Source organism: Vulpes vulpes, chromosome 2 (genome assembly GCF_048418805.1).
Source record: "Vulpes vulpes isolate BD-2025 chromosome 2, VulVul3, whole genome shotgun sequence".
Lineage (NCBI taxonomy): Eukaryota > Metazoa > Chordata > Mammalia > Carnivora > Canidae > Vulpes > Vulpes vulpes.
The window spans coordinates 115,162,492-115,186,353 of record NC_132781.1 but is presented as its reverse complement, the minus strand read 5'-3'; the positions used below and the strand labels follow the sequence as shown (position 1 = coordinate 115,186,353).

The 23,862-nt window shown below is 41.0% G+C and overlaps 1 protein-coding gene across 1 annotated transcript; it reads right to left on the bottom strand.

Moving 5' to 3' along the window:
* Positions 1 to 7,506: 7,506 nt before the first annotated feature.
* TUBAL3 (tubulin alpha like 3) lies at positions 7,507 to 18,931 on the bottom strand. Its single transcript, XM_072745163.1, has 4 exons — positions 18,809 to 18,931; positions 11,343 to 11,586; positions 9,802 to 9,954; positions 7,507 to 8,447 (listed from the first exon to the last, which is right to left on the bottom strand). Exons 1-4 carry the CDS (start codon positions 18,929 to 18,931, stop codon positions 7,507 to 7,509), a joined length of 1,461 nt encoding a protein of 486 aa, XP_072601264.1.
* Between the last annotated feature and the right edge of the window lie 4,931 nt (positions 18,932 to 23,862).

Sequence of the window (23,862 nt, the reverse complement as noted above, 5' to 3'; positions counted from 1 at the left end):
CATCCCCACTTCCTCCCTAAGCCATTATTCGCCACCTGAACCTCACATCATCATTTGATCACCCCACTGCCCATTGTTGTTACCATTCACCAACGCCTGGGTCAGTACACCTCATTTCCCCATCACTTTAGCTCTCAGCTCATGAGTCTCTTGGACACCATTCCTGCCTTTATGGTTTCAACACATGTATAGATGACCTGTCCAACATCCTGGGTCTCATTGCCACTCCCTGACCCTGACCAACTCACTCCTAAAGTCACACTCCAGACTTTGCCATTACACCAGAAGCTGTCCAACTACCCCTCCTTATCTCCCCAGCTTGCTCCTCCCAGGAAGCCAACCCCAACCATCTTCCAGCCTCACTGAGACCAATAATCCTTCAATCCTCAAAACTGCCCTTCACTCTTTGCCAATGTAAATGCTGTGATCAATCATCATCACTGTACCTCTGTAGACACCTGTAATTCCCTTGTTCTGCTTCTGCTTTGCCTTATGGATTAAACCCCCATGAATTCACTCTACCACGCTGTCCCTGCACTCTGAAGCTGAACATGCACACACCTATGCGCACACACAATCACCAATCCCACTATGCAATCCTGACAAGCTCTTCATGCAGTGCAGCAGTGACATTGCATTTCCTTACACTCCCACTCCTACTACCCTAGACGTTCACTCATTTTCCTCTCTCTTCAAACCTCATATATTTCTGCCCCATATCCAATCTTAGGTGATGACTTTGCTTTTCATTTCACTTAGAAAATTAGATGCTTCTGAAGCAAAATTTCATAAAATCCCATCACGGCCTTCACCTACGCAAAGTGTCACTATCCACAAGCTCTCTTTCTTCTCTACATTGGACGCACCATTGGTGCTCCTGTGTCAGGGACAGCCCTGTGTCACACACAAAGTTCCCCTCCCCTCCCCTGTTGCCACCTTAAGACACTGATCCAACAACTCTTCCTTCTTTCTCCCATGTCATCGGCATTACCCCACCTGCTATTCACATCAGCACAAAAACCCACTGTACTTTTCCTGCATCATACCAAACCCCAAAAAACCTTGACTGCCATTCCTTGCAGACAGTAGCCTATTACTCTGCTTCTTTTACGGCAATCTACTTTTGAACCATTTCTCTCTTGGGAATGAGTGTCTCTCATTCCCATTAAATCCACGCCATCAGGCCTCCATCTCTACCCTTCCACTGAAACTTCTCATCAAGGTCAGAAAAGACTTCCACATTGCTAAATTCAATGGTCAAGGGACAGCCCTCATCCTTCTTGACCTGTAAGCATCATTTGATACAGTGGACCACTAACTACCTCCTCCTTCACACACCTTTTTCCAATTGACTTTCAGGACACCAGAGTGTTTCCCTTCTTCCCCACGGGCTGCTCCTCTAGATCTTCCTTTGCTGTTGGGTTTTCCTGGTACATTCTTCCTCCAGGTAATCTGCATTCTCTGTATGTCACTTCCTCCACGTCTTTGACAAATGCCTCTTTCTCACTGACCGTCCCCCTCTCCTTTTACCATGGTTTATTTTTCCCAACTGTACCTATCACCTTCTAACATCTGATATAATTCAATTGTTGTTTATGATCTTTCATACCCACCCCCATCTTCACTACTGTATAAGCTCCATGAGGGCTGGGATTATTTTTGCTTTATTCAACATTATATCCCCAGTGGTCAGAAGAGTGAGTAGCACCTGAGAGGTGGCCAGTGAATAACTAGTGAATGAGTCAATTAAATAATGTAGTAAAGTTCTTGCGACAAGGAATCCGTACATATTTAGCATTTAAAGTACAGCTTTTCTGATAGTTGAGTATAGAAGCATTTAGGCTTATAATTCCAATTTTAAGATATGTGAACTGAGTGAATGATTTATATTTGTGATCTTAAATAAAAATCTTACTAGTTTATAGGCGGTTTGGAGTACCTAAGCATGCTTAATCAGCACGTTTATAGTTTCACTTATTAGATTTTAAAAGAATTACTTCGAGTACTTGTGCAAGTCTGTTGGACAAAGCCCTTAAAAGAAAACAGAATATATTAAATTTATAAATGCAATCTAAAATATTTAAGAGCAATCTTCTAAGATTGCAAAGGAGATGAAAAATTTGTGTGTATTCCCTTTAAAAGCTATTAAATTTGCTAAGCTTAGAAATGATCAGATTCTCATGCTGACCTTAAAAGTATAAGGAATAATTAGATTTGGTTTTGTTTTTTAGAGAGGGAGAGAAGAGGGAGAAAGCAGGCTCCACGCCCAACACGGAGCCCTGGTGAGGCTGGATCTCACCATCCTGAAATGATGACCTGAGCTGAAAGGAAGAGTCAGATGCTTAACGAACTGTGCCACCCAGGTGCCCCCAAATAGTTTTTTAATCTTAATGTTAGTAGACTATTAATTTTTGAAAACAAGAGAAAACCTCTGAATAGTCTTTTTTGAGTGTATGAATACACATAGGCGCTCGCTTGCACACCCACACACACGAACTTCCTTGAAAATAACAGAACAATTATGTGACCTGAAGGGGTTATTTGAGCATTCACTAGTGCCCTCTGGTGTCTAAAGAGAGAAACAACAAATGCTCCTAAAACCAGTAAAAATCTAACATAAGTTCAAAGCTCTCTGTAGGATGCGTACATGAAAATGTATGCATAATTCATTAGTGAGTATTTACTATAATATTTCCAATTAGTGAGAGATTTCATAGTGTATCCCAAGTACCCCTAATCCTGGGGTGGGAGTAAATGGATGCCCAAGAAGCTACATGGAACAGAAGAACTAGGTTTGAAGTATTACATCACTCAGCCACAGAAGGAAAGAAGGAAGCAAGCAGCAAGAAGGAGCAAAGGCAGAGGAGAGAGAAGAACAGGTGCTAAAAGGGGCTGGGGGGGGCGCTCCAGTTTGGATGGAGTGCATGGCAGCACAGTGAAGGATGGCACTGGGGATTTAAGTTGGAACTAGTGAGGACAGGCTCTGCACACCACGTGCAGGAATTTTTTTAAAAGATTTATTTATTTATTCATGAGTGATTAAGAGAGAGGCAGAGACACGGGCAGAGGGAGAAGCAGGCTTCCTGTGGGGAACCCGATGCAGGACTGGATCCCAGGACCCCAGGATCACAACCTGAGCCAAAGGCAGATGCTCAACTGCTGAGTCACGTAGGGGACTCCATGTGCAAGGATTTAGACCTCTTACTTAAGAGGTTGGGACTCACTAACCTTTGAGCAAGGGGGCAAAATAATTCCGAATGTCGTCGCAGCGTGGTGTGCAGGACAGGTCAGGAAGGCAAAGGGAAAGGTGAAAAGCCTTTGGGCTCTACTGGTGCTAGCTCTGGGGAGAGGGTGTGAAGGCCTGAGCTAGGTCGGCTACTATGGGAAGAGGAGGAAGGGAATGGATTCATTACAGAGGTAGAATGGGTAGGACTCCTATAAGTAGAGAGCAAGAAGACAATCAGAAGACAGTCAACGATGACAGTGTTTTAGAATCTGGGAAGATGACATAAACAAGAGAGAACACCAGGGGAAGAGCAGATTTCTTTTGAGGAGAATGGTAAGGTTTTCTTGGACAAAGTTAAATTTAAGTGTAGGCAATACATCTGAGAAGGTAGGTCCAGCAAGTAGGTGGCAGTTTCAGTACAAAACTTGAGAGAGAAGGAGAACTTAAAGTTTTCACAGTGACCCACGTGGAGCTGATGTGGTTGTGGACAAGGTAGCCGAGGGCCACAGGAGAGCATCAAGCCTGCCTCCATCAGAGGTGGACGAGTCGGAAGAGGAGCCCACAGAGATGCCAGGTGTAGTGAGAGAACCAAGTAGAGCTGAAGGAACCACAGGACAAGTTTCAAGAAAAAAGGAATAACCAAACGTTTAGGGCAAAGAAATCTGAAGGCTGAGAAAGTCTTTGTTTCAACAAATGAGGTATGATTGGTGATCTTACAGGTAAAGTTTTCAGTAGAATGGTGGGGAAGACGCATCACAAACGAGCAGTAAGCAGAAAATGAGGCATGGGCATCAGACATATATTCCCTAGAGAAGCTTGACAGAAAGGAAAAATGTGATAGTGGGCCATGGGGTAGGAGAATCTCGGGAAAGAGGTTGTGAGTAAGGAAAAGAACAACAATGAAATCAGTGGAGAAAGAGCCTATACAAAGATTGAGATTGAAGCATAAGGTCTTCTGGAAGGTCAGAGTCAAGAGAAGGTGCAAAAATTATAAATGGCATCAGGATGGAAGAGGATATGTGTAGATTCAAAATAAATTTAAGGAAATGATTAAAGAGAAACACAAAAAGTTAAAATCAGATGGAGGTGATTTCGATAAAGTAGAAAATAAGGTCATCTCCTACTATGCCTGGTAGGACTATCACCTACCAGGAAACCATTAAAGGTAGAGTGGCCATCCTGGGTCTACACAATAAGAAGAGAATAGCACTGTAGTTTGGTAAATCTCTCAATAGGACACTCAACTGGGACGCCTGAGTGGCTCAGCAGTTGGGCAGATGCCTTCGGCTCAGGTCCTGATCCCAGGATCCAGGATCAAGTCCTGCATTGGGCTCCTATGAAGAGCCTGCTTCTCCCTCTGCCTGTGTTGTATCTCTGCCTTTCTCTCTCTCTTTGTGTCTCTCATGAATAAATAAATAAATCTTTAAAAAAAAAAAAGCACTATCTATGCTATAGACCACAGATGACCAAGAGAGTCCCTTCCTCAAGTTCATTATTCTATTATTGCAGGTGATCTCACTATTTGAGGAAGAAAAAGCAAATATCATTCCCTGTCAACCCCAGATCCACATCAACAGAGTGTCTAAGGGAGGAATTTTGCCAGAAGGAAAAGGACGCCACATGGAAGCATGATAACCCAGAGGGAGTGAAGAGGAGAACTAGGAAGGCAAATCCAAGCAAACACCTGGCTTAAAACACCAGCAATAACAGTCAATGCCTTCTAGAGTTTAAAATATAGATGGCACTAAAATATAAGGTAACAATACACAAAAGACAAGAGAGTAGTGAGTGAGTTGAAGCATTCTACAACTGGTATTTATTATTCTACAACTGGTATTTATTATCCAGGAAGTGGTGAAAACACTAATGCTAACAAGTCAGCTTTGAATGTTGTAGTTTCTATGGTATCCACTGAAAGAAAAAAACATTTTAATGAATGTTTAATAAATTAATAGAGAGGAAATATGAATAATACAGAAAAATACTTGGCAAATCTAATATTATGTATGGCATACTGTAGAGGCTTGATGACTGCTCCTCAGGAGATCTAATCCTAATACTTACAAGTATGTGAAATGTCTACTATATTTAGGTTATCAAATATCTTTACTACTGAATAAGACAGAGGGTTTTAAAATGCAAATACTGGCGTATAGGTTAGTTGAAAAATAGAGCCCCATAAATTTGGATATAGGCTCCTTCAAGCATTGATGGTTTTCTTTGATACTTAAATAAAGAGCCACACAATCCACTGTTGGCCTGTGTTGGATTTGGGGGAAATGACACAGACTACACCAAATCTTTTCTTTATTTGTAGAAAATTTTTTTCTTTTTTTACTTTCCTCCAAATATATGATCACAGCAAGTCAGAGACATAGAAATGAGAATCATTCCTTTCCTTATGATTATCCTGGAAGCCTTGGCACATCTTACAATGAACAGGCCTCAGGTTCCAAAGGGAACTCTTGAATGAGGTTGTTTTAGCTTCAACATAAATTGAGCAAAAGACCTTGAACATAGAGTCCAAAGAGAATCCAACCAAAAGCTTTGAGACTTGAGAACTGAGCAAAAATTCATTGATGAGTGGGCTGGAAAACCACATCTTGACAGGTAGGTCTTGAAGTGTCTAGACATCATTTCCATCACACTGCACTCACTGGCCCCCATGGTGACGATGTAGGAGTGAAAAACACAAAATGGTATATCGTGTGAATGGAGCTCTTGAAGACCCTGTCCCAGGGCAGTGATATTAGTATATAAAAGCACCTACCAGGAAACCATTAAAGGTAGAGTGGCCATCCTGGGTCTACACAATAAGAAGAGGATAACACTGTAGTTTGGTAAATATCTCAATAGGACACTCAACTGGGATGCCTGAGTGGCTCAGCAGTTGGACGGCTGCCTTCGGCTCAGGTCCTGATCCCAGGATCCAGGATCCAGTCCCGCATTGGGCTCCTACGAAGAGCCTGCTTCTCCCTCTGCCTGTGTTGTGTCTCTGCCTTTCTCTCTCTCTTTGTGTCTCTCATGAATAAATAAATAAATCTTAAAAAAAAGAATAGGACACTCAACTTTATGCCTTCAACCAAGGCTTTAGTGGCAATTCCCCTCAGATGTCTACCTGAATCAAAAGCCCTGACCATGTTGAGGCCAAGAGATTACAAATGGAGGACTGCAAGGTAAACACCACAGCTGAATGAGGCACTTGGAAACTATCTACCATTAGCTCAAGAGCAACCCCCAAGCCCAAGTGAGCACCTTTGTAGTGTCTAGTTCTCCCTGAATCCAATGATTAGTCAGGTAAAACATCATGGATAATAAAAATGTGACTGATGGTTTTAATGCATTTATAGCTATGTGTTTCCATTCTAAGTTATAACTTGTTTGAAAGTGGTATACTTTAATACCAAAAATGAATTCCGTTAAGTGTTTTTAAGCTTCAAACTCTTAGGTCATGCCCCCTCCAACCCCTAGAGCTTCTGTAGTGAAGCTCAGGAATCTGCATTTTTAAAAAATTTTTATTTTTAATTTTTTTTAAGTAATCTCTACACTCAACATGGGGTTTGAACTTATAACCCTAAGATCAAGAGTCGGTCCCAAGAATCTGCATTTTTTTCCTAAATGTCTCTACTGGTTCTGATGCAGGGCTCTGTTGACCACACTTCGAGAACATCTTTTCAAGGACAGGGGTGGTGAGAGAGATCCCTTTTACCTTCTGACCCATAGGAACACAGATGCACAGTTTTGAAAGGCCCAAGAATATTCTTGTTTTTGTTTGTATAAAAAGCAAGCTGAGACCCTAAGGCCTACATTTGGAAGAAAGAAAAGAATGATACTGAACATGTTCGTTATTTAATCAATGTACAAAACATAGCCATGGGGGAAATAACATTATTGTGTGCTGTTTTACACTTCAGGAAAGGAAAAGCGAAAGCACTGACTTGAGGGTTTCATCGTCTTTTGTTGAAAAAGCAAAGAATAAAGCTAGGTTTCCATTCAGAGAAAAAGAAAAAAACAAAAAAGAAACATGGACGGGATCCAGAAGCTCGAAGGACCCCAAACGTAGGAGGTTCATAGGTAGTTGCGCTGAACTAGCAGACAAGGAAATCCAAGCTCAGTGTTGATACTGACCCATTCAATGTAGTGTGGAACTTAGGGGCTTGCTTGATTTGGTTTCCAGTTTCTTCCAATCAGGAGAACTCTACCCACCAAGAGCAGATAATGTCTTGAAAAGAAAGCATGACACTTCAACCTAACACTCATTCTCCCTGGCCACGTTTACATCAGAAACTTCGCCCCATTTCTTCATAATCCTTCTCCAGGGCGGCCAAGTCTTCCCGGGCCTCTGAGAACTCATCTTCCTCCATGCCTTCTCTGGTGTACCAATGCAGAAATGCCCTCTTGGCATACATGAGGTCGAACTTGTGGTCCAGGCGGGCCCAGGCCTCCACGACGGCCGTGGTATTGCTCAGCATGCACACGGCCCGCTGGACCTTAGCCAGGTCCCCTTCTGGCATCACCGTGGGTGGCTGGCTGTTGATGCCCACCTTGAAACCAGTTGGACACCAGTCTACAAACTGCACAGAGTTCCTGGACTTCATGGCTGCAATGGCTGCATTCACATCTTTGGGGACCACGTCCCCTCTGTAGAGAAGACAGCAGGCCATGTACTTCCCCAGGCGAGGGTTGCACTTGACCAGCTGGTTGGAGAAGTCAAAGCAAGCCGCAGTGATGTCGCACACAGAGAGCTCCTCACGGTAGGCACTCTCAGCGGAGATGATGGGTGCAAAGGTTGTCGTGGGGAAATGTATTCTCGGATAAGGGACCAGGTTGGTCTGGAATTCAATGAGGTCCACGTTCAAGGGCCCTTCAAACCTGAGGGAAGTAGTGATGGAAGACACTGCCTGACCTATGAGCCTATTAATGCTGGCGTAAGAGGGACACTCGACACCAAGTTTATGGTGGCAGATGTCATAGATGGCCTCATTGTCCACCAAGAAGGTACAGTCCGAGTGCTCTATGGTGGAATGCGTGGTGAGGATGGAGTTGTAGGGCTCCACTATGGCAGTGGAGATCCTAGGGGCTGGATACACAGAGAACTCCAGTTTTGTCTTCCTGCTGTATTCCATCGAGAGCTTCTCCATTAGGAGGGACGTAAATCCGGACCCCGTGCCTCCTCCACAGCTTCGGAAAACCAAAAATCCCTGAAGTCCACTGCACTGCTCTGTCTGGGGAGGTGAGAGGAGATGTGAGAACTGGGTCAAATGAACCCAGGAGCAGTGGTAGTGGGAGGTCAACAAGTTCCCCCCCCCAAACAAACAAAACCTTCAGAAAGGACGGGTGTACCATTATTAACACCACCGTAACACACGCAAGTGGTTGGTTACCTCTGGGGGTTGGGGGGGCACTTTAGAATTTCACTCTAAGCAAAGCAGAAATATTCAGCTGTCTGTAGCTGCCCTCCCCAAGTTTATCTGCATGTGACCTAAAGCAAGGTCTTTCTCAGTAATGAAGAAAGCAAAATCACAAACTATTGAAGCAACCTATCCCCCCACTTTCCTCCCCAACCCCCGCCCCGGGAGATGAAGACCCTATCGCTTCTATGTCCAATCTACTCTGGGCTAAAAGACATCGGATTCCTTGAGGATTACACCAGACACCGAAATAAGCACTAGACAAAGGGGCCTCCAAAGGCAGGTCCTTAAAGAAGAATTAACAGTCAGTAACTACAGTAACCAATCTCCAGGTAGGATGTGCCTCCTGTTGACTTCATGAATAATGGATACTGCTGGAAAAGGACCAGGTTCAGGATGCTCTCTCTGGAAGCCTGTGCTGACAAGGCGAGCCATGAGGAGTTGCAGAAACAAGAGTAGAGGAGGGGGCTAGTCATTATAAAGCAGGTCATCCTGCCATTTGTGGCAGCGTATGTGGACCTTAAGGGCATTATCCCAAGTGAGAGACGTCAGACGCAGAAACACAAATACTATATCATCCCATTCACATATGCGGAGTCTAAAAATGTCAAACTCATAAAATCGGAAAGTGGAACGGTATCTGGCAGGGGCTGTAGGTCAAAGGACACAAACCTCCTGTTAGAAGATGAGTAAGTTCTGGGGATCTAGTGGACAATGTGGTGACTTTGGTGAACACCATGTTGTACGCCTGAAAGTTGGTAAGAGAGTGGATCTTGAATGTTCTCATCCCCCTCCCACGCACACACACATTGACTGTACTGTGGCAATCACTGCGCCATAGATGTGTATCAACTCATCACGTTGTACACCTTAAATTTACAGGGTTGGGGGTCAGTTATCTCAATAAAACAGTGAAAAAAACCCCAAAATATTTCCTCATAAGTCTAAAAAGAGAGTAGGTGGGGTTGCAGTAAGGGTAAAGGTTTCTTTCGCCCTTCCTACACGACAGAGCCTAACCAAGGCCAACAGCAGGATGCTTCCCAGCTTTGAGCATCTGCGGGAGAGGCCACAGTGGTGATGCAGGTGGGAGGATGCGCTGGTGCTGTTGGGAGGGCAGGTCCCAGGCCTGGGGGTGCTGCAGCCTCTGGGGAGAAAGGGGACCACTTGCCAGCTTTCGGATCCTCTCTAGCACAAGATCGATGATCCCTGACCCCATGGAGTAGCGACCGCGGGCATAGTTTTTTGCAGCGTCTTCCTTCCCACTGACCAGCTGCTCTGGGTGGAAGAGCGCACGGCGCGGGCCGGCTTGAATGCCATCTGCAGGAGGGGACAGGAGGTCAGTGCTCCATCCATTCGACCACCACCCCTTCGCCAATTCCTGCACAGCCCAGCACCCTGCCCACCCATCCCCAGTGTTGCCGTGAAGCGAGGGCTTTACACCACTGGACTGGCCTCCCTAGTCTACAAACAGGGTCATCGCTTCCAGATAGATTGAAAGTCTGTCCTCCCATCCTACACCCTTTATTAGTTTCTTGTGGCTGCTGTAACAAATTACAACAAACTTGGTGGCTTAAAGCAAGAGGAATGTTTTCTCTCACAGTTCAGGAGGCCCTAAGTCCAAAAATCAAAGTGTTGGCAAAGCTGCTTCCTCCAGGGGTCCCAAGGAGAAGCCGTTTCACTCCCCTCTCCTGGCTTCCTCCTTCTGGCCGTTTGGGGAGCTCCTCGGCTTGGGGCTGCACCACTCCTGCCTCCGTCATGCATGCCCACTCCCCCTGCCTGTGGCCCCTCTTCTCACAAAGACACAGACTACTAGTGTTAGGGCCGACCCCAACCCAGTAGGACCTCAACCTCATATACCCACTGAGACCTTATTTCCAATAAAGTCACATTCTGAGGTTCTAGGTGCACACAGATCCCATCACGCATGCTGTGACACTCTGGCATTCTAAGGCGAGTATTTCTATCTACAAATAGCCAACTGAGTGCCAGAAAAGTGGAGAAAAGTGAACTGACCTCAATTATTAGGAGTATGCTTTAGCAGAGAAGGTGTGACCAGCTCCAACGCCCACCCAACTCGAAAGCAGTTGATATAAACACAACCAAAACTCTTTCCTTCATTCTAAAACCATTCCGGGTGCCTCTGGACAAGATCAGCTGCTTTCACCACTTCCAAGGCTAGATTATAAAAATGCCATGGACTTCAGCTTTGTGCTCATGAGACGCTTGCTCTTAGAGCCGAGCGGCCACACCATGTTTCTGGACAAGATACTACAAAGTCTGCCATTAATAATCATAAAATTGTACTGATTTCCCCACAATTAGAAGATGTGTTTGGCTCCTTGCCTGTTTGGAATCATGCTCAGGTAATGCCAATTTCAGATTCTTTGTTGGAACCCTCTAGCAACTGGTCTTCAAACTCAAGAAAAGATTTAATCTTCTGTTACAACAGATGTGTGTGGAGAAACTAACAAGGTTTGAATTTGTTTCATCACACAAAAAAAGAAGGCTATACTAGTACTCCCTTAGGGTATGTTTCATGCCAATCACCTTAGGTGGTCATGAGTGAACTTCTGGATTTAAAAAATGTCCCTATGATCTTATTCAGATAGATTCATATAACCTAGTGATCCCATCCACTGGTACTGGATTTGTTAGCTTTGATTGTGGACCTGGTTAAGTACCGTTGAATGCGAGTCTTACGTTACCTATAACACTGGGCTCCAGATCCATGAAGAGTGCTCGGGGCACATGCTTCCCAGCACTCGTCTCACAAAAGAAGGTATTGAAAGATGCATCTATATGCTCCATGTTAGCATTTTCCAGCTGATCCTTTTTACTGTTGAGAACAACACCATCTGGCTGGATTCCATGTTCCAGGCAATAGAGTTCCCAGCAAGCATCCCCAATCTGGATGCCAGCTTGGCCAATGTGGATGGAAAGGCACTCCCTCTGAAATAAGCCACAGGAAGTTAGAACTAAATAGTCTTCTTAGATAACATGAGCTTGCTCACTCAGTAATTCTGCTCACAAGCAATAGAAAGCAAGCTAGCATAAGCCAATAAGAGAAATGTACGATAAGGCTAATTAATAGTATCTTGTAGAAATCAAAAACCAGGTACAGGTATGTTATAAGAACAATTGAACCAAAAACTCCAACCTTACTGAAAGATTTCTTTCAACAACATAACTTAACTATTTATTGTGTAACAGGCCAAGAGTGAGGTAAAAATATATATATACATAATATACTATATATGTATGAAATCAAGCTGCCTCACCTAGAAAAATATCAGGTAGTTACTAGAAAGGGATAAAACCAAAGATCAATGTATAAACTTGATATATATTAAAACCCATAGCACTTAAATTGAAGATTTTACCTTTTCATATATTGAGATTTTATATTTACTATTCATATGTGTTCTAAATAAGGAAGGATGGAACATGAGAGACTCATAACTCTGGGAAACGAACTAGGTGGGGTGGAAGGGGAGTGGGGGTGACCGGGTGACGGGCACTGAAGGGGGCACTTGATAGGATGAGCACTGGGGGTATTCTATATGTTCGCAAATTGAACACCAATAAAAAATAAATTTATATTAAAGAAAGAAAGAAAGAAAGAGAAAGAAAGAAAGAAAGAAAGAAAGAAAGAAAGAAAGAAAGAAAGAAAGAAGGATGTTCTAATCATAAAAGCAGTGGAAAATTTACCAAGGAAATGTGTAATAGATTTAACAACCCAAAGTTGTAAAATCTCAATACTATAATAAGCAAATAAGAATAATGATGTATATAAAAATGAGTTATGTATAGTCCTTCATATTAAGGTATATCAATAAGGCAATTTTATATATATTAATTTTTTAAAATGCTCGAGGGGCACCTAGCTGGCTCTGTTGGTAGAGCATGCTACTCTTGATGTCAGGATTGTAAGTTCAAGCCCCATGTTGAGTATAGAAATTACCTAAAAATAAAATCTTTAAAAACCCAACCATATACTTGAAATATCTAGTAGATAAATAGGCAAGTGACATACACAAATGAATTATTTTGAAAAATAATCTAAAATGCAAAGATTTAGGCACAATGGCATTCACAGCATTATTGTTTATAAGAGTGAGAAGCAAGAACCAATCTACATTCATTCATTATTGGGCATTTGAAGAACAGTTAGGCAACCCTTAAAAGTTTACCCTCCAGATTTTATGACATGGGAAAAGCTTATGAAAAAAGATGATGTAAAAGGTATGTAAGTCACATAATTATATATTAAATAAAATATCAAATATATTAAAAATAAGCATAGAAAAAGATCTTTAAAGTACATCAAATATTAACTGTAGTTCTATCTGGACAGTGATCTTTTTCCTGGTTTAAACTCTACTGTTTTCCATCACTGTCATCAGCCTCCACTCTCCCATCCCACGTTTAAATCACCATTCATATGTTTTTTTTTTTTTTAATTCATGAGACACACAGAGAGAGAGAGAGAGAGAGAGGAGAGACACGGGCAGAGGGAGAAGCAGGCTCCCTGTGGGGGCCCCGAAGTGGGACTCCATCCCAGGACCCCAGGATCACAAACTGAGCCAAAGGCAGATGCTCAACCACTGAGCCACCCAGGCGTCCCCACATCTCTCTTCTTAAAGACCAACAAATTTGAGTCATTTAAACAGACACAAATATCTACTCAACTAAGAGAAGTAAAGAAAAGGTTAAATCCTAAAAAAAAAACATAAGAACAGCAATCGCCAATTTGAATGTGGTTGGGTTTTGGTTGCCAGTGGGCGTAGGACAGGTGTATGCAGGGGGGCTCACGGGGCGAGCAGCGTGTTCTCTGCATCACTGGGACCCTTCCAGCTGTTAGCCTGTGAGCCGGTGGGCAGCCCTGCCCTTGTACAGGCTGCTCTTTTCCTGGACAAGGTCTGAGATTCAACTAGGAAAAGACCACTAGTCCAGGGAGGGAAGGAGGGAGGGAGCTCTGGCCGGTCACAGCCCTGCAATGCGACTTGGATTCTGTTCTTGCTCCACTGCATCAAGCCCTTATACCTCGCCTCCTTGATTCACCAGGCCTAACACAGCCCTCTTTGCTTTATGAGGAATGCAAGTTCACCCCCTGAGTAGAACTTCCTCCTGTTTCCTCCCCGTGCAACTATGGGTCTCTCATGACAAAGGCGGCGAGCTCAATTCAGAAAGCACCTCGCTTAGCATCAACCAGTGTTCCAATGTCTGTCCGGCACAGAAAAAAAAAAAAATATCAAACAGCATGTTCCAGTATAATAAATAGGCTTCTAACACAGTTGTCTGCAAAGCATGGTTTTATTCCTCCCACACCTGCTGGACTGCAAATGATCTCAGTACATCAGATACTGTAATCAGATCAAAACTCCCTAGATTTAGGTAAAAATGCTGAAGGGAGGGGCATTTCAAGAGTTCCACATAATTTAAGCCACTTACACCTCAATTTCTGTCCTTTCCGAACAAGCCAGGAATACTTGGCCCAAGAAGGATCAATCACACCCTTCCTGGTTTGAGAAGCAGCTGAGTTTATAACACGACTGTGTCCCAGAGGACAGAAGGTAATCTTCACCTTCCTCTCTTAGCCGGTCCCTCCTTTGCAAACTATCTGTTAAATATTAGTCACACTATAAAGTAAGATTGTAAACTGTGCATTCTGTATCAATATTATAAATCGCAGCATGTTAGCTGCAGCAAGGTCAATCTGAATTACTAGGAAGGCATCATTTTCTAATTAACGTTTTATTTTGAGATAAGGAGAAGTCGTAGATTCCTAGATTCAGATGCGGTCCTAAAAAAGGGTAGGTATCTTGCAAGACGCTAAAGAACAGTTTCACACCCAGGATACCAAAGTTGATTCAGTGAAGACGGGGAACAACATTTCTCTGACCGCAGGGACCCCTCCTGTAGGAAGGCATCATTTTTTTTTTCAGAGCAGAACAGCTTCAGCATCCTTAAAATGTTGGGGAGAGAAAGTCCAAGGGGGATGAGAACATCAAAGATGAGAAAGCACTATGAAAGGCAACTGCCATTTAAGAATTTAAAATTCTAAGATACCAAAAATTACTGTGACGGACACATAAGACATTAAAGGGAAAGTGGATCTTAAGAGAGGATCCCCAAAGACGAATTACCATAAGTAACTAAGTTTCCTGTTGTCTCCTAAGAAGGAAACTCGAGAGAGGACGAGGATGTCCCTGCACTTTACCCTGCCATGCATTTATGAGCTTTAGCAACAATGACCCGGGTCTGAAGTCCCCAGAAAGTCTACAAGCGTAACTAAAAGTGAAGCAATGGATTTCTACAGAAAAAAAAAAAAAAAATCAGCACAGCAGGTCTATGACAAATGTAGACCTAAGGGAAAAGAGGGGTTCTTGTTTCAACACTTGAGTTAAAAGCAGTGGAGCACTGCACACCCACCAAGTTTTCCCCCAAAGCAGCAAAACTACAGCTGGATGGACGAGAGCTTATCCAAATCTTGATAGAAACAAACGACCCCTTGCCGATTTCTTCTCTGGAGTAAGAATTTATGAAGGGCGGGTTAGTGGGGAGAGGACCAAATCTGGGGAGTACCCTCAGCTAGGGCTAGGGCACTGCCAGCCGGGGACACAGCCACTTACCATGCTGATCTGGAGATGCCCCCACCGGGCCAAAAGGACGAGCGAGCGGGGCCCAGGCCGACTTTATCACATCTATCACAGGGCAGGAAATGACTCCACCTGAGGGCCCAAGCACCTGCTTCACTTAAAGCTGTACACGCCCCTCCGCTGCTGCTCTCTGTCCCCCAGGGGACCTGAACCCCCCGGGAGAGTCTGTGCACGGCCACCAGTGGAGCTTACCCAAATCTACTTCCACCTTAAACTCATTTTTTTGTTCCTGTTAAAAATAACAAATGTCTCCTTCCAAACATCTTCCTCCTGTATTAAGACTGTGTCAATTATATGGTCTCATTCATTTGGGGAATATAAAAAATAGTGAAAGGGAATAAAGGGGAAAGGAGAAAAAATAAGTGGGAAATATCAGAAAGGGAGACAGAACACGAGAGACTCCTAACTCTGGGAAACTAGGGGTGGTGGAAGGGGAGGTGAGCAGGGGTGGGGTGACTGGGTGACGGGCACTGAGGGGGGCACTAGATGGGATGAGCACTGGGGGTTATTCTATATGTTGGCAAATTGAACACCAATAAAAAATAAATTTATAAAATTTAAAAAAAGAAAAAAAAAGACTGTCAAACATGGAAAGGGAAGGAGTAAAATTTGCTGCAGCAGCAAATAACTTTCTCTAGTGCATCAGTATTACCTGAGTATCTTCTCTTTAAATAAGACTCAACCGCCCCAGGGGCAGAGAGCAAACGGAGAAAAGTGTCTTTTTACCTCCCACCTCCTACTCCTGCACCTTGACCACCAGCACTTCCAAATGTATGGCGATTTTCTGGGTGTTTATTATTACTAATTTTATTATTTGTTCTATTTTAAATTATGGTATGGTCATACGCAACATACACGGATGCCGTGATTTTTGATTATTCAAACTAAGATCAGAGAACAGACTCTAAATGATTTCTCTCTATATGTATTTGTCAAGACAACCTCTATGTTCTGCTATGTGGTCAAGTTTTGAAAATGTTCTGTGAATGCTTGAAAAGAATGTACATTCTGTAGTTTATTGGATGCAATGTTTTTATATACATATTTCAAACTGATTCACTATGTAATCTAAATTTTGAGTATTGGTTACTTCTAAAGATGTGTTAAATTTTTCCATCATGATTGTTGATTTGTCTATTGTTTCTCTTTCTGACAGTTTTTGCTTTATATATTTTGAGGCTATGTTAAGAACATGTGACATTAAATTATTATATTTTCTGTGGAATTGAAAGATTCTATTATTTTTAAATGGCTATATTGGGGCACCTGGGTGGCTCAATCGGTTAAGCGTCTGCTTTCAGTTCAGGTCATGATACCAGGGTCCTGGGATCAACTTCCTCATTTAGGCTCCCTGCTCAGCTCTATCCTTCTCCCCTGCTCGTGTTCTCTCTCTCTCTCAAATAAATAAATACAATTTAAATAAAATAAATAAAATAAAATAAAATAAAATAAGATAATATAAGATAAAATAAAATGACTATATCTACGAATGATTTTGCCTTAACATCTTTATTATTGAATATTAATGTTGCTACTTTAATGCAGTTTTCTTAGTATCTGAATGATGTCTTTTCCAGCATTTTACATTCTTAAGAATTTAAGAACCCTTCAGTATTGTCATATTATTGATGTGTCCTTTGTAGGCATAACTGAGTTTTTTCCAATTTATCTTTTAATCGAATAATTTGGTTTAATTACATTTAATGCAATAACTAACATAGATGGGTTTAGATATCATATCTTATTTTGTGCTTTTATCTTATTTCCTCTTTTTTTTAATTTTTAAAAACATTTTATTTATTTATTTGAGAGAGACACAGTGTAAGAGGGGACATGAGAGAGAGCAAGAGCAGGGGGAGGAGCAGACTCCCCGCTGAGCAGGGAGCCCAACGCGGAACTCGATCCCAGGACCCTGGGACCATGACCTGAGCCAAAGGCAAGTGCTTAACTGACTGAGCTCCCCGGCGCACCACTTTTATCTTATTTCTGCCTGTCCCCATGTCCAGGTTATCTTTTTACATCCTTTCTTTTGCACCAATGAAATGTATTTAAGCCTGCAGGTCATTATTGTTGTTCTTTTATAAAATCAATGTTTGTTTTAGATTTACCCACATGTTACAGCTTTTTTTGCTTTTCATTCCTTCTCCCATTTCAGAACTTACTTTTTTTCCTTTTTACTTCTTCTGTCTGAAGTAAATCCTTCAGAATTTCCTTGAGTGACAACTCTCAGTTACTTTTTTTTTTTTTTTTTTTTTTTGCTTTTGTCTGAAATGCCTTACTTTCACCCATCTTCCTGAAAGTTATTTCAGCAGGTAAGGATTCTATGGCAACATTTCTCCCTGAGTCCACTGGCTTCTGGCTCCTGTTCCTGACTACAAGAAGCTATTGGTATAAATATTGCTCCTTTTAAGGTCTCTTTGGCTGCTTTAGGATCTTTTTCCCTTTTTTTGAGGTTGAGATGACATTTATACAACATAAATTAACCATTTTAAATTGTGCAACTCAGTGGTGTTTAGCACATTCCCAGTGTTGTGCAACTATAACTTGTATCAAGTTCCAAAGAATTTGCATCACCCCAAGAAAGACTCCATACCTGATAAGCTGTCACTCCCCACCTTCCACCTCCCAATTACTGACAACCATTGATTGACGTCATCTCTATGGATTTACCTATTCTGGATATTTCATGCAGATGCAATCATACAATATATGTGACCTTTTGTGTCTGGCTTCTTCTTCTTGGCATAGTGTTTTGGGGGTTCATCCACACTGTAGCACACGTCAGAATTTCCTTTCTTTTTATGGCTAACATTCCTTTGTATGTACATATCACATTTTTTAAATTTTATTTAAATTCAATTTATTAACATAATGTATTATTGGTTCCAGAGGTAGAGTTCAGTATTCATCAGTCTTTTTTTTGTTTTGTTTTGTTTTGTTTTGTTTTTTTTAATTAATTTTTATTGGTGTTCAATTTATGTATTCATCAGTCTTACATTACACCCAGTGCTCATCACCACTTGTCCTCCTTAAATGCCCGCCACCCAGTTGTCCCATCTCCCATCCCCCTCCCCTCCAGAGATCTTCATTTGTTTCCCAAACTTAAGAGTCGCTTACAGTTTGTCTCTCGCTGATTTAAACTTGTTTTATTTTTTTCCTCTCTTCTCCTGTGATCCTGTTTTGTTTCTTAAGTTCTATACATGAGTGAGATCATATGATAATTGTCTTTTTCTGACTATTTTATTTTGCTCATCATAGTATCTTCCAGTTCCATCCACGTTGTTGCAAATGGCAAGACTGATTGGCTGATTTTTTTTTTTTTTTTTTTTGCTGCTTTAGAATTCATCTTTGTGTTCAGTTTCTTTAGTTTTACCGTACGTGTCTTTTTTTTGCATATTTTTTATAATGTGTCTTTATGTGGATTTCTTTATTTGTCTAGCTTTGGATTTGTTGGGCTTAATGATACGTAGATCCATGTCTTTCTTAAGTTTTAGAGAGTTCTCAGCCATTACCTTTTTGAATATTGCTTTCCTCTCATTTTCTCTTTCCTCTACCTTTTGGTTGACATTTTTACTGTAGCTGGTACATCTCTGCACACCTTGTATTTGCAATCTCTTTGTACCCCTGTGCCACATCCTGCTTAATTTCTACGGCTATCTTCCTCTTCATCCATTGTCTTTCTTTGGCTTCACCTAATCTTTTTTAAAAGTCACATACTGAGTTGTCAATTGTAATTATATATTTTTTCGCTTTTAGAAGTTTTTTTTTTCTAAATATGCTACATCCAGCTTTTTATAAATAAATAAATATTTTATTTATTTGAGATAGAGCAAGAGAAAGAGAGAATGAGCGGGGTGGGGAGCAGAGAGAGAGGAAGAAGCAGACTCCCCACTGAGCAGGGAGCCTGACTTGAGACTCAATCCCAGCACCCTGAGATCATGACTTGAGCCAAAGGCAGACACTTAACCAACTGGGCCACCCAGGAGCCCCTCCAGCTTTTTTCTCTTTTTTGTAATTGACTCTTTCCCAGTGATATTTTCCATCTTGTCTTTTTTCATTTAGACACAGTAACTGTAAATGTTTCCTAATCTGTCTGATTATTCCATGAAACAAACATCCTTCTGGTCTGTTTCCTCTGTCAGTTTTTTTTTTTTTTTCTGATTCTTCCCAACAGTGGCTTTTCCCCCCCTTACGTGTGAGCTTCTGATTTTCTTCAAAAACTTACATGAAGAGCATCTTTGAGGTCTAAGATGAACATGTTTCTCCAGAGATGATTTGCGTTTGCTTCTGCAAGGCATCTAGGGGATTTACCTGTTTACACTGATTCACTGAAGCTTTATTTTTCAGACCATCCAAGTGAATGATTTTAGGTTTCCTTTTGGTCTAGGGCCAGCTTGTGGTTATAACTTCTGAGATGCAATCCCTCCCAACATCCTGCTCTGCTCAATGCCAGGAAAAAGCTTTGTCATTTCTTGAGTGTTGAAAACTAGAGCGGGCTTACCCTTATTCTAAAAGTATTTTGGGATTTGAACTTTTTGGAGAAAGATCTCCTATGAAACTATCTTGGGTTGGGGTTCTCTTCCTTGTGCCCACTGAGTCCATGAAAGCTGATGCTTCCCTGTTTGGCACCTTTAGCACAAAAGGGAGTTTCTGGCCTCCACCACCTCTCTCATTTCCTCAGGAACTGGCCTATCTTATTCATGAGTCCTTTCAATATATTCTTTTGTGTGTTAGTTGGCATTTTTAGTTTCACTTAGTGGTCAAAAGGGTCCAAATAACTTATCCCATCTTATTACTGGAGCTGGAACTGTTTTTTTCTTAAGATTTTATTTATTTATTCATGAGAGACATAGAGAGAGAGGCAGAGACACAGGTAGAGGGAGAAGCAGGCTCCCTGCAGGGAGCCTGATGTGGGACTAGATCCCGGGACCCCAGGATCATGACCTGAGCCAAAGGCAGATGCTCAACCACTGACATATCCAGGTGTCCCTCCAATTGTTTATTTTTAAACTTGTAGATGTGCTTCTTATAAGGATGATGAGAGTCTGTCTTTTGATGGGAAAATGTGTTCACATTGCTTGTGATTACCAATATGCCTGAGTATATTCTTGCCTTACTTCATGTTTTCCACTATGTTTTTCTTTTCTTACTTTTCTCCAATTTGATAGATCGACTGAATTTTCTTTGCACCACAATTTTTTTTCTAGTGGTTTGTAAGTTGTAGCACATTTTCCAGGACTTCTGTTACTCTCAAAATTTTAAATGCAGATTTGATTATATTTGTTAATTTATATATTATTTTAATCTTATATTTTTGTCTTTTAAAATATATTACCTGCTGAAACTCACACACACATTTTTAATCTTTCCCCTCTCCCTTTGTAAAAATTTTTTTAAAAATTTTTATTTATCTTTTTAAAAATTGTGTTTATTTATTCAACAGAGACAAAGAAAGAGACAGAGACACAGGCAGAGGGAGAGAAGCAGGCTCCTCGCAGGGAGCCCAATGCGGGACTCGATTCCCAGGCCCCAGGATCATGCCCTGAGCAGAAAGCAGAGGCTCAACCACTGAGCCACCCAGGCATCCCAGCATTTTATTTTTTATTTTTTTTTTTTTTTAAGAAATCTTATTTTATATTTCACTATTCTTTTCTTTTTTTATTATTTATTTATGATAGTCACAGAGAGAGAGAGAGAGAGGCAGAGACATAGGCAGAGGGAGAAGCAGGCTCCATGCACCAGGAGCCCGATGTGGGATTCGATCCCGGGTCTCCAGGATCGCGCCCTGGGCCAAAGGCAGGCGCCGAACCGCTGCGCCACCCAGGGATCCCCCAGCATTTTATTTTTAAGTGATCTATCTCTACACCCAATGTGGAGCTTGAACTTATAACACTGAGCGAAGAGTAGCATGTTCCACTAACTGAGCCAGTCAGGCACCCCTCATTCTTCCTCTATTGATGCTATCTTCACTTCTATCACTTCCCAAACTGAAAATATCTGGAATTTTGGTGCCAAAGTATCACTAAAATAAATTTTTTACACTAGCCATCAAAAATTATTTGGGCATAAAGATAAATAGTATTGGCTTCTTTATACACTACTGCTCCCTGTAACCCACTTATTCTTTCTTATAGGATTTGTTAGTCATGTTGCTACATTATATATGCAAGTAATTTTTTCTTTTTTTAATTTAATTTAATTTTTTTTGCAAGTAATTTTTTCAGTTATGCAGATGGTCCATTTGATAGGTTCTTCTTGCAGATCCAAAAATGTTTTCTCTTTTTCTTAACCTTTAAGTAACAATTTGTTTGAATATGGGCTTTTAGGTTCCAAATCATATGTCCTCAAATCTCTGAAGATATCGACCATTATTCTTTCTTTCCAATGAAAACTATTACACTGCTCTGATTCTTTTTTCCTTGTAGATAACCTATTTTTCTCTGAGAACTTTTATGATTTTCCTCTTTATTTCTTCTAACATGAAAATTTTCATGACGTGTCTATATAAGTAAATCTTTTTAAAATCACCTTGTTCTGTACTTGGAGGACACTTCAAATATTCAGGTCATATGCTTTCTTGAGTCTGGGCTTTTTATTTATTTGATTATTTTCTCCTCTCCATACTGCCTGTTCTCTTTCCTGGAACTCTTGTTAGATGTAAGTTGAAACTTTTAGTTCTACCCTTTTGACTCTAAATCGTCCTTTCATACTTTTGTTTCCCAGGCTCTTTGCATTATATTTTTGGAAAATTCCTCAGCTAGAACTTTTGGCTAATTTGCTTCTCATCTGTGTTGGCTCTGCTACTGGTGTGTCTTTTGGTTTATTTTTATTTTAAATGGCCAGAATTTTAGTGTTTTTTTTTTCATGGCTGAACTGGCATCTCATCTGTCCCTTTGAAGTCTTCTTCTGTTTACTTTATTTACTCTCTTTCCTTGTTTTCAAATTCTTCCCCCTTTAGGATTTTGATGTCTCTCTCATCTTGAAGGTTTCCTTAAATCTTTTAACAGTCATGGTTTTGTCTTTCATCTTGTTTTCTTAGACCTCTATTTGCCAAGCTGTGCTATTTTCTACAGCCTGTTTCTAGTGATAAAAGGGGGAGGGTTGGAATGTACTGCCAGAGTGGCTTGTACGTCTCCTGGTTTAGTGTTCTTCATCTTCCCTGGAATATTCAGCTTTCTGAGGCACTGCTCCACATCTCCAGCTCTGAGTCCCACTCACTGCTTTAGCCTATGGGCAAGTATACTTCACAATTGACTCACCTGCTCCATATATACCTTCCAACTTAATAGCTCCAACAAATCATTCAAACTCCTTCTGCATCTTGTACCTGTTGATTCTGCATGGGGAGCTCCTTTAATCATGTGCTCTCCAGCAGTTTTCTCCTGAATTTATGAGTTCTACTTGTCTCAGAATTTGATCTTCATAAAGTCAATCCTGTCTGTCCCTACCTGCCAATAATCCCCCAAATTTTTAGGGTTCTGGTAGTTCTATATAATAAAGATGAAGAGTAAGCCGATTCCATTTTATAAAATCAGAATCATGTTTATTATGTTGCTGTGTCAAATTTCTCCCATTGCCCTCTGATTATTTTTAATTTGAAACAAGATAAAGGAAAATGAGATGATTTGAGTATCTCATTTCTGGTCCACTGACATATTCAGTATGTTTCATTATTTTTTTTTAAATTCTCAACCTCATATAGAGCTATGATTAACTTAGATTTGCAAAGGAATTAGAACAAAATTAGAAGAATCTCTTTTGCAAAGTAACTTAAGAAATACATCTTAGTATTATTTTTTTTAGTAATTTTTTACTACCTTGAAAGACTAAATCTAAAAGCAATAAAGTTCCCTAAAGTAATAATAATTGGAATTTCAAGTCTGGAGAAGTCTTCTGTTGTGATGGTTAGTTTCATGTAGCAACTTGGCTAGCCCATGGTGCTCAGTTATTCAATTGAACACTAACCTAGGTGTTGCTGAGAAGGCCTTCTGTAGATATGGTTAACACTGACAATCAATTGATTTTAAATATTACCCTTGATCATCTGGGTGGGCCTCATCTAATCAGTTGAAATGCCTTAGGAGCAAAGCAGCAGCAGCCGCTTCAGCATCTGCCTGAATTGCCAGCCTTCCAGTCTGTCCTACTGACTTGAGACTTTACAGTGCCCACAGTGATATAAGCCATTCCATGAAATACATCTCTACATATGTATAATATACTACTTCATTATCTCATATACATATAATAAATCTCTCCTCTGTATAAAACTCCATTTTTCATAAACATAAACACACACACACATATATATTATATAAATTTATTACTATTTCTATTTCTCTGGTAGACCCCTCACTGACACATGGGGTGACACTCCTTAGATCTTGAAAGAGAATGAAAAAATACCTGCATGTATAAAAGTATGGTGTGTATAGTTAGGATTTCCTTTCTTTACAAAGTTCCCCTCTTAAGTATTTTTTGTTTTGTTTTGTTTTTCTTTTTTTTTTTTCTTCTTAAGTATTTTTTAATATAGGCCAGTCAACTCACTGGCTAAGTGAATGAGAAAAAG